A 16,004-nucleotide genomic window follows, 5' to 3' on the forward strand; every position below is an offset into this window, starting at 1 on the left:
GAAATAAAATATGTGTTTTTTTGGTTTATAATTTTATTAAAGGAGTGACGGTTCTTTCTTTTCTTTTTTTGATAGTACAAAAACACCTAGTTAGGGTCTATGTCCCTGAATTTTTTTTTTAAATTCTAATTACTGAATGATAAAGCAACAGCTATACACAAATAACATCTCTTGAACGTGAATTTATCCACATGAGGATAGCTTCAGATGTATTCAAAAAGGAGAAAATGATCATAAGAGGTACGAATAGGCAAAAGAAAAAACAATAATTAGTAAGAACTTAATGAAAATTATCATTTTTAGTTTCTTATTTCATTCAGTCCAATGAATGAATATCTGTTAGAGAATAATTAAAAGCTTTTTGGTGCATTAATATCTAAATTCTTTTAAAAACATTTCAAAATCAAACTGCTAATATAGTTTGAAATCTAGGTAATGCAGCTATTAATATAAGAAAACAAACAAACAAAGTATTAATAAGTTTTATCTTAGGATAAAGGTCTTATGTATATTACAGACCTCAAAATGACATTCTCCGAAACTAATAGGAAATGTGATAATTTGCTATTAGGAGAATGTGTAGAAATTTGTATTACAAATGAACATTGAAGTTTTGTTTCCTAATGCATAATATCACACGAATAAATTTATAATATACAAACATGTTTACACATGATGTAAAGAGAATAGCACTGTTTTCAGATTTTTCCACTCTAAATCAGCAATGACAACCTAAACACTTTGAATATTAAATCAAACAGTAACAGAAAAAATTGAAGCAAATTTTACTTATTAGACTACGTGAAATGAATGAGGGTCAAATACCATCTAAGCTTTTCCTTTCTATGTAGGTGAATATTACAAGGGAAAACAGTTCTTATCATTAGAACATTTTCCTGCAGTGGCAAATTTTATTTCAAGCATGATAATAAAGTTCTACTTAAAATGATTTTTTCAAGGCTTGGAAAATAGTCTTGTATTTTGGTGGCAATAGGCTTTGTACTGTTAACAGTTAGGGAAATCATTAGAAATGTAAAAATACCATAGGAACCTTTATCAAAATTACATATGAGCTAAAAATTACAAAACATGATTTGTGAAAATAAGGAAATGCATAAAAATTAGCTACAGTATTTAAGCAAATTGAATTCATACAATGTTAATCAGCTTCTAAGTAAGTTTGTCTAGTAAGTTCTGCTTCAAGTACTGTAATAAGTTAATGTTAAATGCATTTGGGGGGAAAATGTTATTGATTTTTGCACTTCACATACTTATACTCTTTAGTGTTTAGGAAATAACAAAACATAAGGTAAACCAGAAACAGATGTTAAATGATTGCTTCTTAATTAACTCTTTCTGTGCTTAAACTAGGCATTCTTAGCTTCCAAAAGCAACTGAAAGAAGGCACATAAAAAGCTAAAAACACTACTGGCAGCTAGTTATGCATATACAAACCTCGGCTGCAGGCAAGGAAGTCATTATTTTAAAGTATGCTCAGGTAATTAGGTTATAATGTAGTTTTCAATTATCCAAACATTAAATTTCCAGGTTTATCCAACTTTTCCTATTTCAATGAAAGAAATATAATTAAAAATTATTTTGTAAAAATCTGTTCCAATGTTAGGTTATCTAGCTGCAAAAATATATATCTCCCCCCCCCCTCTAAAAAAAGACTTGAACAGTCTTAGCATACTTGTTTTCTCAGCCGCAGGATCATTGTGGCAGGATTCTAATTCTGAGTCCCCTCCCCATCCACAACACACGTATCAGTAAAGAGGAAGCAGAAAAGCAACTTTTCTCTTTCAGTGAAATTTTTTTAACATTATAGAAAGAAAGAGAAACAAACATGCTTTCAAAAGTCAAAACAGGAAAAACATTCATGGAGCATATAAAATTGGGTTAGTACAAACCGATTTTTCAAGAGGTGGATTTTTTTCCCAGAAAATAAAGATTTATTCTATGACATGATTCAAAAATGCAAATATTACCAATAATTGCAAAACCATGCTCAAATGTCGTTTCCAATGCACTAACAATAAAAATATGTAGTGCAATTGTGTATTTTGACACAGTGGGGGAGAGAAGGAGTATGTGAGTACTTTCTACATAAGAGGGAAGTACAAATAAATCCATTAGACAAAATCCAACATTCAGGAATTTCAGAACAAGAACTAAAATCAAATTAAAAATTCATAATTGACTTTCAAAAAATAATAAAAGCCAATTTAGGATTGTACACACATGCTAAAATAACTTTCCACTTTTAACATGATTAAAATATGAACAGGATGTAAAAGGATGTTACAAAAAATAGGATTGCACTTATACATGTTTGAAAGTACGAAAATTCAATTACAGTCCAGGATATATTCTTTAAAAGTTCATAAAAATCATCCGAATCTTTAATTTGAAAAAAAAAATAAATAAAAATTAGGTTTATTAAGCATGAGAAATAACTTCCAGCAAATAAATTTGAAAAATTTTGACTAGCTATTTAAAAAGGATCACCAACCACAAAACCATAAAAATATTTTTGTTTTTCAGAAGCAAAAAACTAAAGTTTGGTCTTAGTGAAAGACAAGGGTAAGAGAATACAAAGAGAAGCTTGTTAAAGTGGTTGAAGTTTCTGGATTAAAAAAAAAAAGCAAATTATACAGCAAACACAAAAGTTTGTTTAATCTGCAATACTGATGGAGAAATTCAGCAAAATTTAAAATTGGTGCAAGCATGACACAAAAATGCATTTTAATGCAACAATTGCAACTTTGCATTGATCTAAAAATATTTGTCATTCCACTCAAGCGTGGATCCAAGGGGTGAGCCATGGGGTCATGACCCCTTAATGCAATCAAAAACAGCTGAACACTGTATTTTGCAAATTTCAATTTAGAGAAGTCATCCAAGTAGAGCCCAAGACCACATATTTGCCCCCACATTATATACTTATGAACCCACTCCTGATTTGGGAGCTCATATGTTAATAATGAATCTCTCCAAAAATGAAGCTTGATCTGCCATCCAAGTGTGGATGAAAAGAATCTCAAACTTGAGGATATGTATTTGAAGTTGCAAGTTAAGTCAAAAAACAGGACCAAGAATAGAGAAACACTGCAATCAATCAGGATGACGAAGTTAAAAGTTGACAGGAGAAACTTCAATCAAACAGGGGGAGTAAAAAAAAAGTGGACAAGGTGAGAGAAAAAAAAATGTTGCCCTTGAATCAGAGAGCCCTTGGATCTCTTGGTCGCCAATTTGGCGATTTTTTACTCTTCTTTTTTTAAAGTCTGTTTCAATTTTCCCACTGTTGGTGATATTTAGAGAGTAAACTATTGAATCATAAGTGTGCGTATGTATGTCGCATAACTCAAGAACGGTAAGTCCTAGAAGTTGAAATTTGGTATGTAGACTCCCAGCGGGGGGGGGGGGGTCTAGTTGTGCACCTCCCTTTTTGGTTGCATTTGAATGTTCCAAAGAGGGTCTTTTAAACCTTTTTGGGGGGAAATCAATGTTAATTTCAATGCTAACTCAAGTATTGTTATAATTTATGCAAACACTTGGCAATATATCGCCAAGCTTTTTGTCGCCAAGTTTTGTTGTCAACTTGGTTACAAATCTGGCGACTTTTTTTTCTTTTTTTAAAATCTGATTTCCATTTGGCCATTGTTGGCGATATTTAAAGAGTTAACTATTGAATCACACTAAAATTGCCAATAATGGGGAAAGAACTTTAAATTGGTGTAAAAAGAAGTCATGTGATGCACACATCAGCTCATTTTATTTCCTTGAACAAGGCATTTTTACACATTTTTTAAATTATGAGTAAAATAATTAGAACTTATCTGGGCCATTGCTTACGGTTACTTCTAATAAGTAACACTATCATGTAATAACGAAAAAAAAATATAATAAAAGAATTCAAAATTGAAAAATATTTATGTTCAAAAGTTACATTTTCTAGAGAATGACCCATACAAGACATGCCACTTAACATCTACTTTTTGACTTTCTGTCAACAAAGAAAAGGAAGAAATACCACGTTACTACTCACGGATCAGATCTGTTTCTCTTTGTATCTACAGCAGCTAAATTTCTGCATTCCTTGATATTAATTTCAAGTGTTCCAGTTTTATAGTTATAATTGAGGCCAAATAAAACTTCTCCAGTAACTATCACAGTCCCATATCGACCTCCTCCAGCTGCACTGTAAACACTTGTAACACTTTCACTTCTACCCTGTAGAAGTAAATATAAATAAAATTTAATTATCAGATCCAATCATGGAGTTAAGACTAAAATAACAATCTATGTATCATAATATACTTACAGATCAGCTAAAATAATGCACATTGTTTTCAATGCACAAATAATTAGTTAAGACAAAAGCAAATAGAGCTTAGAAATAGAAATACTATTCAGTTCCAAGGCCAAAATCATTTTAAAGTTAAAATTGTGCAAAACTATAAGCAGAGGTCTGACCAGAGGAAATTTGGGTCCGTTAATGGACCCTTCACAAAAATCCGATCAACCAAAATGGTCCTTTCACAAAATCCCGACAAACTAAAACGGACCCTTCACAAAATTCTGATAAACAAAAACGGATCTTTCACAAATTGTTTATTAGAAGAGCAAATCTCAAATTAAAAAAAGCGCAGCATATTTCTGTGCATAAAAACGATAATGTTTGGAACCTTATTTAAGGTAAAATTAGAGGGATCAACTTATACGAAATCTGCTGATTTTGCAAAAGAAAAAAAAAATTCGCACTCCTGTGATGCTCCAGCAGTGATAAATTGAAAGAAATTAACAGCTGAAAGTCAGTTTGGTCTATAATTTTGCTTGTTTGTTTTATGCAGCTGTGTTGTTGTAAACTTCTCTGAACCTTCAGTCAGTCCTAAGCTCATGATTTAATAAACAATAATATACAGCGAAATGAACTTAGAACTGCAAAGGATAGTAGGGATGGGGGGGAAATGTGATCGCTTCAGATAGAGTTACCAACTTTAAACTTATCGCCACATAGCGTGCGATGTTTAACTGTTTATCGCCACTTAGGGTCTGGCGAGGTGATGTTTAATTGTTATTTTGGGAGAAAGTTATATGGGTTTGATTTTTCAATGCTAAAAAGGATAATTAATTTAAAATAAATTCTTTTATTTATCGTTTTTTTCTTTAAATGCCTACATTTTGAAAAGCGCAATCTTTTTACATTCAATATGAGAATCATATTTTATTCTTTTTTAATGCTAACTTCGCTTTATTAGGATGCAAATAAATGAGAAGTCTCTTTATTTTTGTAACAATGCTTATTTTAAGTTTTTAAAGACGAATTCCATTTTATTTTATGAGTCAAAAATTTAAATGCTGAATCGATGGTTAATTATTTATTTTATTTTTTTTATTTAACTGCGTCCAGACATTAATGATATGTTTATCATAGTACTCTAAAATGCAATTCTAAAATAATTTTATCAAAAATATTTGTTTTCCAAGCCGTTTTTTACTTTTGATGCCTTCACTTTGAGGATTGCAATCTCTACGCATCCGCTATGGAAATCTGATTTTTCGAATTTTCGATGTTTAGTATGCTTTGTTAAGAGGTAAACAAATAAAATAGTTTTTTATTTTTGTAAAAGTCACGGAGTTTATAAGTTTCAAACAAAATTCTGTACTCTTTAACAATGTCTTGGTTCAAAAAGCTAAATGCTGAACCCCTGCCGGAATTTCTTTGTTACAATTATTTTAAGAATGTGTAGAATTGTAAATAAATATTGATACTTGAGGGGTGTCCATCTCCCAGAGAGCGATGCCGCCCTCCCATACCCCAATACTCGAAAAACACTTAAGAATGATATTCTTAACAGAAAAGAGGTAAAACACTCAACTTTAAGTGTCAATGATGCAGTTTGCGCCAACTCAAAGTTCAAAAATTTCGTTTTTACGAAAAAAATATCTTTTTTGGCAAAATTTGATTTTTTACAAAATTAATTGATTTTTCACAAAAAAACGGACCCTGTGAAAAAACCTGGACAGACCCCTGATAAGCAAATATCAAACTGCTTGTTTCACGCATACAGGAGGTAAGGGAGAGCAGCTGCCCTCCTCCCTCCAAATTAGAAAATATTAGTAAATAATAACAATAAAAATAATAAAAACAAAAAATTAAAAAAAAAAGATTAATTGACAGTTACATGCAATATTCCAGACAGCCTAGTTGTCAATCCTGAGACTGCAGTTTTGTTCTTATTAGAACTCCTCAGTCAGGAAAAGCGAATAACCTAGCTGGAGGCAGATGTCATCTCATTGAAGCTGAGAGTGCCAGCAAATTGGTAGATAAAGTGGAATTCATCTCACCAGCGAGTGTCCATAGCATGGTGTAGTTTGATTCATGAATTGAAGGCAAATTCACTTTATGTACATATGTGATCATCAGTGAATTTATCTCACCAGCGATTGTCCACAGCATGGCGCAGTTTGACACGTGAATTAAAGGCAAGTTCACTTTATCTACCAGTTTGTTGGCACTCTGAGCTTCAATGAGATTACACCTGCCTCTAGTTCAGTTATTCACTATTCCTGACTGAGGAGTTCTAATAAGAGCAAAACTGCAGTCTCAGGATGTGATAACCGGGTGGTTTGGTAGAGTGCATGTAGTTCTGCCTTAGCCCTGGCTTAGGGGCTGTAATTTACTACAAGGTTGACAGTTGCTTTAATTTTTTAACTTATAGACCAGTTTGGCTCTGTAGTTGAGGGCAAACCTTCGTGGCAGCTCGTAGTGCTGTGATTAAGATCAGCGTAGTCCTTACAAGGCTGCCAGGTTAGGTTTGCCCCAACTAGAGTAACTTTATGATCAATTTCTAAAGTGTAGGGAAAACTAGGAAAGTGAGATCTCATTTTTTAAAAAAAAATCTATTTTTCTGATCAATAGAAAGTTTCCAAATTAATCATTTTATGCCTGGCAACTTTTAACATTTTTATTTTTTATTTAAATTACACATTAATCTTTTTATTGGTGACTTTTTAAGAGTGTCCAAACTGGGTCAAATCTCTCCACTCGAGGGAGCTTTGACCCATCATAAGTGGGGCTTGACCCACAGAGATTGAAAGTTATTATGCTGAAATAACTAATTGTCGAATGAAATGTAATTACCTGAAATAATTAAAGCTAAGAAAACATCGCAAATTGTTAAATGAATTTAATTCGAATCAGTCGAAATTATGTTTGTTAGAAATGTCACAGTCAAATTAAATTTTCAAAGCAACTCTTTCTGTGCCTCTACTGATCATTAAATGAGGGAGCTTTATGATGTCTGTTTTGGATACTGTTGCAACATATTCTTTTTCAGGACAAATAAAACAGAAGTTACATGCATCAGATCTTCTTACAATATTCATAGAAAATTCATATTCATCATGGAGCAACCAATACAATGTAGGAAACTTTATGTGGGCGAAAGTTTAACTAAAAATCTCCAATTTCATTAACACAATAGATGTTTGAAAATTTTTGAAATCCTCACTAAATTGAGACTTTTTTTTCCGGAGGGGGGGGGGGGTCAGATCAAATATCTGAAGATAAATATAGCCTTTGCTTTTTTTTTATTTTGAGAATCTTTCTTTATTTTTTGTGCATCTTTTCGATTTAAGCTTCGACAGGGGTACCTGTCAAAATCCTTGATTTGATATGTTTTTCTACCAGTTTTGACTTTTCTAGGTCCTTATAATTGTTGAATTTCATACTATTAAATATAAGGTACTTCAATTACAATAAAATTAAGACAAGCTAATAATTGAGAAAAGTAAAGATGGGTTAAATTTGCCAACAAAATGAAAAAAACAATTTTCAGTTCTGTTTAGTTTGATCAGAATAATGTATAAACAAGTGCTTCAAATGAAAATCTAAATTATATCTAGAGACTTTTGATTGCAAGTTAAGAACAAACAATGTCTTTCATTTGAATCAAAACATTTATTTAAGTGTTAACTAATTAATTAATGAAGTGTTGTAACAGTCTAAAAACTGCCACACCATCAAATGTTAAAACTAAATGGGAAGGTTGGACCTGGATCAAAAAACTCCAGAATTGATGTGGGTTTAAAAGTCTCTTAATAGCCATTTCAAAACATAAACATATAAAATCATACTAAACTAGTGAAAGTAAAAAATATATATGCAATCTTTTAGCATATTAATCTGAGTATGCAAATAATAAAATTTACTTCTGGGTACATTAATGACAAACAGCACAAGGAGAGAAAAGCTTGCAACAAAAAAATTCCTTTTTTGCCTGAAAAAAACATAACATGTTCCTTGATTTTACTTGAAAAGGACCAAAAAAAGAAAAAAAAAATGAGTCTACTTGATACTTGATATGCTGTCACGCGGTGTTCATCAGTTAAATGTTTTACACTAGAAAGACTGAAAATGTCTCTATACCTAGAAAGACAGAAGGGGTCAGTGTGGCCCAATCCTGATTTTAGAGTAAATTCTTAGTAATTTCTTCCTGAATGAGTCCATATGTCCCACAAATTTCCTTTAATAACTAATTAAGAAATGAATGCATGTCAGTTTCGCTGATGTTGTCTCTACACCCGAAAGTGTAAAAGTGTTAGTTTCTCTTCAGAGGAACGGCATACAGTAGGCTGTCTGATTAACAACCCTCTATTTAAAGAAGATTTTTCACGGTCCCGGATGCTCCACTGTAGTTTTAGAAGCATTCTATTTAAGGACGCATTCTACTTAAGGAAGATTTTTTGTGGTCAATTGAAAGTCGTTAAATAGAGAGCCAACTGTATTATTTTTTACAAATTGAAATCATTTTAAACATAAAAAGCATTTTTATGTGTTAAAGAGCTCAGAAAAAAAAACGTGCAGGTAAAATGCTGATTTATCATGTTATTTTGTGCAGTTATGTAATTTCAATATGATATTTAAATATGCATTCTTACCCCAAAAGAGGAAAGTGACATCTGACTCCTGCAATGATAAGCAAATGCTTGATCAAGGTCATCCTCTTGAACCCCAGAACTCTCTTTTTCTGAGCTTGCAGCACTCAATCTCCCAACTTGATTCTAAAAAAAATCATACGAATTAATCATTCAAAATGTTACTGATATGCTGTATATTTTAAAAACAATATTTTTATTTAAGAAAGAGTGAAAACATACATCATAAGTAATAAGTAATGAATAAAAATAGCCACAATGGGTAAGAATAAGACATGATCCTTAAAATTGCCAAATTTTATCCTTGTGTTTGTCTTCGGTACATTAAAATTAATATCAACTGAGAACATTATCTGTGTAAATGACTGGAGAAGACACACACACAAGTTGAAATATGGCATTAAACATTTAACTTTGAGCAGAAAATAAATGTAATAACAAGTGTCGTGATGTATTAAAATTGCAAAACGTATGTATTTGATGGCCCCATTGAAGGTTAACAACATGTTGTCTCATTTTTAATTCTATATGCTATTTATATCAACTTCCAAGACATTTTGGTACTTATTTAGATAAATTTAAAGTTCTATTAAATGATTCAGCCTTGCAAGATAGAATAAAACTCCAATATTTTTCTGAGTTTTGTCATCACAATACTGCATTCAAACTGTTTCATAAAATAAGATTATTTTTGCATTTATTATTGTGTAATAGAACTAATTATCTATTAGCTAACACATGCTAACACTCCTGGAATTTTAGACGTTGCCAAAAGGACTATATGAGTGCAAAATTTGAGAAACATTGCGCCAGAAAGTGCTATTTCTCCAGAATAAAATGAAAGAAAAAATACACCAAGATGTCTTATGTTGCTTGGATGTACTCTGCAGTTATAATTTCACAATTACAAGTAGACTGTGACCAGGGGCATGCACAGGGGGAGGGGGGAGAAGGAACACCTGTTGGCCCGGGGCCCCCAAAATTTTTAAAACTAGGGGTTTAATTTTGGGGTAAACAATGTGGAGAGGGGTCCAGAAAAGTCATTTGTGACAGGCCCCAAAATTTATGTGCATGCCCCTGACTGTGACACTAGGTTCATATGTAAGTACTGTTCATCTGGATTGGTAATATCAAAACAAGGCTGTATGCAAGGGGGAGGCTTTTAAAGTTCAAATCCCCTCCAAAATTTCGCAAAACTATTTTTAAAAAAAAACAACTTTTTTCCTTAAAAAATTATATTTTCAATTTTTATTGAAAAATGAAATTATTGTTATTGAAAATTTGAACAAGTTCTTGCTGTATCTGTATCTTCTTTTTGAAAAAACACAACTGTTTCGTCAGCTGTTACTGTGAAACATTCTGTAGTATTTAATATTTGGAGTTTCTTCCTTATTGACATTTTTACAAAAATTAATTAAATAATTTTGCAATTAATTGATTCAAAATTGCACATTTTTTTAAGTAAGCATTAGATGTTCTTTGATTACTAAATTGTCAGAAAAAGTTCTAAATGTTTATGAAGTAACTGATCTGCTCATTCATCATTTTTCCAAAATGAGGAGTCTCTCTGAGGGCAGTTTCCTGAACTCTGCAAGTAATATTTGTTTAGATTGCTTTTTTTTCTGATTCTTGGACATGATTATAAGAAAAATCTTGCAATTCCATGCCTCAGATGCTAAACAAAAACATACAAATTCGCTTAATTTGAAAGTGCTATACGCTATACTTAAGAAGTATTACTTCTAATGAGAGTGCATATAGGTCACAAGGATAGAAATGTTGATTTCACAGCTTGAAATTTGTAATTCATTTTTTAATATGATTTTGAAAGTGCTATTAGTCTGGTCAATATAGACATAAAAATAGTGAATAAATAACAAAAATTCTGACAGAGCCAAATTTTGTAGAGACCTTGAGTTTGCCATTACAAATAAAGTGCCAAAAGTTCCCATTGATCCCATGTGTGCCGAAAACGTTATTCGGGGTCAAAGGTCAAAATTATATGTTTTTTGATTTTTCATGAAAACAGTAAATATTATCGAAAAGTATGTCACACCAAAGTTGTAGATCTCAAAATTCTCTATAAAAATGGTCTGACTGATTTTTTTTTCTAAGACCAACCATTTCCCATTATTGCGCACTCTCAAAAGACAGACAGTCACTTACAGAATCCCCTCTACTCACATGGCCTTGAATAACATCTCGCTATTCTAGTCATCGGTGTGGCGTTGTTCATGTACCCAGGGGTGCCCACCCACCCCCTAAGGGCAAAGGCGCACCCCCTCAATATCAGACCCCCCAAAAAATACCCCTCAAAACAACCCCCATAAAAAATTTCAATGGTGCAGTCTGTGCCATGACCCCCCCCTTCCTAGGTGGACACACATCACATACCTGCTTCTTTTTGAGCATAGGCGGATTTATGGGGGTGCCAGGGGGTGCGCCGCACCCCCAACATTTTTGGTCGGATTTTCAAAAAAATAAATAAATAAATAAATAAATGAAATATATTTTATCAGGAGAATTTCCTTAGGAATTTTATAAAACAACTAATATTTATCTACAGCTACAATGCAGGTAAATTTACTTGAAAGCAAACCCAAAAATACAATAATATGCAGTTTATTATGTGACCCGGTCACTACACACATCGCCAGTGCAAGAGAAATTGTGCTACGTATTAAGAAGAATTTTTATTTTTTTAAAAAAGAAAGACAATAAATAATTACATGCATCAAATTAACATATTTCTTAAATGATTAATTATTCAGTGCTGTATTATAGAATTACTGTATGTATATTCTGTAATTGGATATTTATTGGAAAATCATTATAATTTCTTTTTATTTGAAACCATAGCTAATAAGTCAAAAAATGTGACTATTGTAAAAATACACTTCCTCATAAACGATATAAACTGTTTAAAGTCAAGTCCTTGCACATCATTCTAGTAAACAGTGCTATAAAATCGCTCTGAAATCAACTAAAAACCAGCATTTTTACTGTAAATTTTCAAAGGTTTCCGAAAGAATGCCCCCCTTCCCCAGATCCCCTGTTTGTCCTGGGAATACCCCCCAAGGCTGCCACTGAGTTCCTCTACTAAAAATAGTTGCTTTAGCAGCCGATGAAAAATCGTTACCATATGCAGAAAATAGTTTCTAAAATAGTCTCCCACCTATTAAAAAATATCATTTATATCAAATTAATGCAATGAAACTTCAATAAATAGACACCACTCACAGCAGTGGGATAGACCTATATGAGGAGCAAATTTTTCCTAAACAACCCTTGAAAAAGAAAACTTTAAAAAACATATTCCAAACTTTAGCCTAACTGTTTTGAATAAACGCTAGAGAAATCAGTATTGACACATTCTGGTATAATTTCCCATTGTCTGACTGTTGATTAAATGCAAGAGTAAAAGACTGACTGTATAAAAAGTGCTAGAAGCACCGCAATCGTGATATTTTCGATCGAAAGAAAATTAGCCAACGTTTTCAAAAAAAAAAAAAAAAAAAAATCCATAATATGGATACAAGACATTAAAAACTAAAAAACAATTAAAAAAGAAGTAGTAGTGGAAACAAACTTTTTACAGAAATCGCATTTGCAAAATCTAACCCTTTACAAAAACTGCACTCGGAAAAACAATACCTTTAAAAAATCGCGATCGTAAAAACGAAACTTTTTAAACAAAAATATGAACATGATATTTCTGGTCGTTCAATGTTTATTACATTTCATTTTTCCTCATTTTAAAACGATTTTTTCAAAAATTAAACGTTGTAAAACTTCCCCCCCCCCAAGTGGTAAACTTATAAGCGAGTTTTCGTTTTTTTTTCAACATATTTTTTTCTCCAAGGAGGAAAAAGAAAGTTACATTCACTAACATAGTCACCATTTTTTTACAGTTGATTGCAAAAAAGTCGTTCATGCCCATATTTGACTAGAATAGTCGGCCTAATAGCCATTGCCGCCATTGGCAGCACTGTACGTACCCCATCCCCCACCCCTTCGATATTGTTGCATAAATAAATAATAAATGTATTTTTAGCAAGCATCTACTGTTGTTTGTGCTGATCAATAGTAAAAAAAAATCACAATTTTGCTTTATTTGCAATAAACTTTTGCCTGAAAGTGAAACTGTTGGCTGGGCAGTTGTGGAATGCCAATTTTAATCGATGCAAGTGTCAGGAGAAGTGATGAGTTGCTGATTATTTTAGAAGTCGCTTCATCGCCATAAAAGAAGCAGTGTTTGTTAAAACAAAAGATGGATTCAGAATCGTGCTCCAGTATGAGGTGGACTTATTTTTGAAGTACTGGCCTGTTTCATCCTCACATTGCTGCAGAGATTGAACTTTTCAGGGTGTATGATTTTCTGTAGTCCACGTGAATTGTAACAGCCTTTTGACTTCTTAAATAATCAGCAAACTCATCACTTCTTGCAACACTTGCATCGATTAAAGTTGGCATTCCACGATTGACCACAACAGTTTCCCCTTCAATCGAAAGTTTATTGCAAATAAAGCAAAATTGTGACATTCTTCTTAAATATTGATCAGCACAAACAACAGTAGATGATTGTAATAAATACGTTTATTCACTCGAACTGTACGTTTTACTATAAAAGAACCAGTTACGTCAGGGGTGCTCACCTCTAAAAGGGGTTATGGCGCAGAATGCGCCATAGAAATTTTTAGGGGCTGTTTTGAGGGGTATTTTTCTCATTTTTGGGGGGTCTCTGCGATATTGAGGGGGTGCGCCCTTGCCCTAGGGGGGTGGGCACCCTTGGGTACGTGAATGATGCCACACCAACTAGAATAGCGAGATGTTATTCAAGGCCATGCAAGTAGAGGGGATTCTGTAAGTGACTGTCTGTCTTTTAAGAGTACGCAATAATGGGAAATGGTTGGTCTTAGAAAAAAAAATCATACAAACCATTTGGCTCTGTCAGAATTTTTGTCATTTCCATTGTCTAAATTAACCGTACTATGTACTCTATATTTGATATATTCAGTGGCGCAGCCACGGGAGGGGTTTTGGGGTTAAAACCCCTCCCAGAACACAAGCACATTCATTTCCTCCTTTAAAATCAAGGGAAAAATCAGAGTATTTGAGCTTTTCCAAGCGGAAGAGGTTTCAACAAAATATCTTACTGCTTTTAATAATCTGAAAGCAGTCAGAAATTACTTTTCAATTCTTAAACATAAAAGTTGTATTTCATGATGAGCACCCCACGTCCCGACTGGTATAAGATAGCTAAAATGGTGCTATGAATAAAGCTCTACAGGGTATCATGGTCCCTCAGCACTTCCATCTCTGCATAAATGCTTTTTAGGGACATCTAGAGAGAGAAAGCCTACCGCACCCGATTTTCTGAGACTCTTAACCTATTCTTATCGAAAGATCGAAACCGTTATTAGCTAGCATTTGACATTCAAAAATACATGAATGTATTTGAGGAGGAGCTTTTAAATGATTTCGCGAAAAACACACAAAAAATGAATATAAAATTCAAGTAAAACTAATAATAAATATTCTGTGGTTTTTACCACTTTCTTTGTTTCATAGTGACATCAATACGAATTATTAATTGTTTTAAGAAGTTACTTAGAATGAATAATTACTAATCTGTAAAAATTCTTTGATATTGAATAATTACGCATTGTAAATGAATGGGAAAGAAAGCAACAATTTTCGATTTTGAAAACCCCACCCAGAAAAATTTTTTGGCTGCGCCATTGGATATATTTTACAAGTTTCAAAAAAATATTCATTTAAGAAGTGTTACATCTAATGAGTGCATATAGGTCACAAGGATAGAAATGTTGATTTCATAGCTTGGAATATGTAACGCATTATTGATATGATTTTTGACAATTCATTCATTAAATAAGAAAACATCAAGTGTTAATTATCCTGAATAAATTATTTCTTCTTACCAAAAAAAAAAAATAATAATTCCTCACAACAATGGTCTAGTGAGAAGAGGGGGGGGGCATATAAATTCTTCAAAAATAAAGGCTGAAAAGCACAATTTTAGGCCTGTTCATGAGTGTCCATACATATTATTTTATTGCACAATAGGGGGGGGTATGTACCCCTATCCCCCCTTGCCTATGCCACTGCTCCACTAATTATTACAAAATTATAATGCAATTCGCATTTTAATCATCTAACTTTGAAGCATTAAACAGCTCTTACAAATACATTTTTGTGAGGGCAAACAAAAAATGAAACTGTTGACAAAATGAAACATAAAATATATTTTCCCCATTTTAGTTGAGTTGAAGAGGATTATTTCTTTCAGTAAATCAGTTGCATATTTACTTAAATTTCAGTGTAGTTCAGCAAAAAAAAAAAAAAGATATTTCTCCCAAAACAAAAGATTTCTGAGTAAGTTTGAAAAAACATATCGATTTTTAAGAAAACTAAGTTACTTTTTCACCCAAATATTAAAGACATCAATGAACATTTACAAATTAAAAGCCTTGAAACACAGCAGAAATATTTTCATTTTAAAAATTTACACTTTTCAAAAAAAAAAAAAAAAATTATATATATCACTAAATTTCTGAAAAACATATATGCAATTATTTAGTGAAGGGGGCAAAAAAGAAAAGGAGAAAAACAGGAAAATATACCTCTGTACATTCAGAGACAGCTATTTGGGGAAGAGATGCTTTTCTATGTCTATCATCTTCACTTCCTCCAGACAACGAACGATTTCGCATGCGTAATCTACCATGTGGAGAAGAGCGTAAAGAGTTGCCACTTTCATCTAAAATGTGAAATTTTAATTAAAATATAAACAACTATCTAAAGATTTAAATTTCAAAGAGCAAATTTTGGAGTGCATTCAAAATTTGAAAGTGATGAAAATTAAGGTAAATAAGAAAGGAAATTAAGTTATTTCAAAAATTAGTTTTCATGTTTCTAAAACTATCTTGCCCCGGAAAAAGTTTCAAAAGTTCTAGAGCAGTGATCTTCAACCTTATTTTAATAAACAGACAAATTTTTTATTATGGAAGGGCTTGCCGGCTGCATTGATTAAAATATAT

The 16,004-nt window shown here is 32.3% G+C and overlaps 1 protein-coding gene across 1 annotated transcript in view; it reads right to left on the bottom strand.

Moving 5' to 3' along the window:
- The window catches only part of LOC129231143 (uncharacterized), a 165,396-nt gene that overhangs the window by 13,233 nt on the left and 136,159 nt on the right, over positions 1–16,004 (bottom strand). The window contains exons 10-12 of the mRNA XM_054865391.1: positions 15,588–15,724; positions 8,947–9,069; positions 4,049–4,233 (exon numbers count right to left, since the gene is read on the bottom strand). Of these exons, the coding sequence (XP_054721366.1) occupies positions 4,049–4,233; positions 8,947–9,069; positions 15,588–15,724 (445 nt within the window). The remainder of the gene's footprint in view (positions 1–4,048; positions 4,234–8,946; positions 9,070–15,587; positions 15,725–16,004) is intronic.

The sequence above is a fragment of the Uloborus diversus genome, chromosome 10, assembly GCF_026930045.1.
Source record: "Uloborus diversus isolate 005 chromosome 10, Udiv.v.3.1, whole genome shotgun sequence".
In the NCBI taxonomy this organism is placed as follows: Eukaryota; Metazoa; Arthropoda; class Arachnida; order Araneae; family Uloboridae; genus Uloborus; species Uloborus diversus.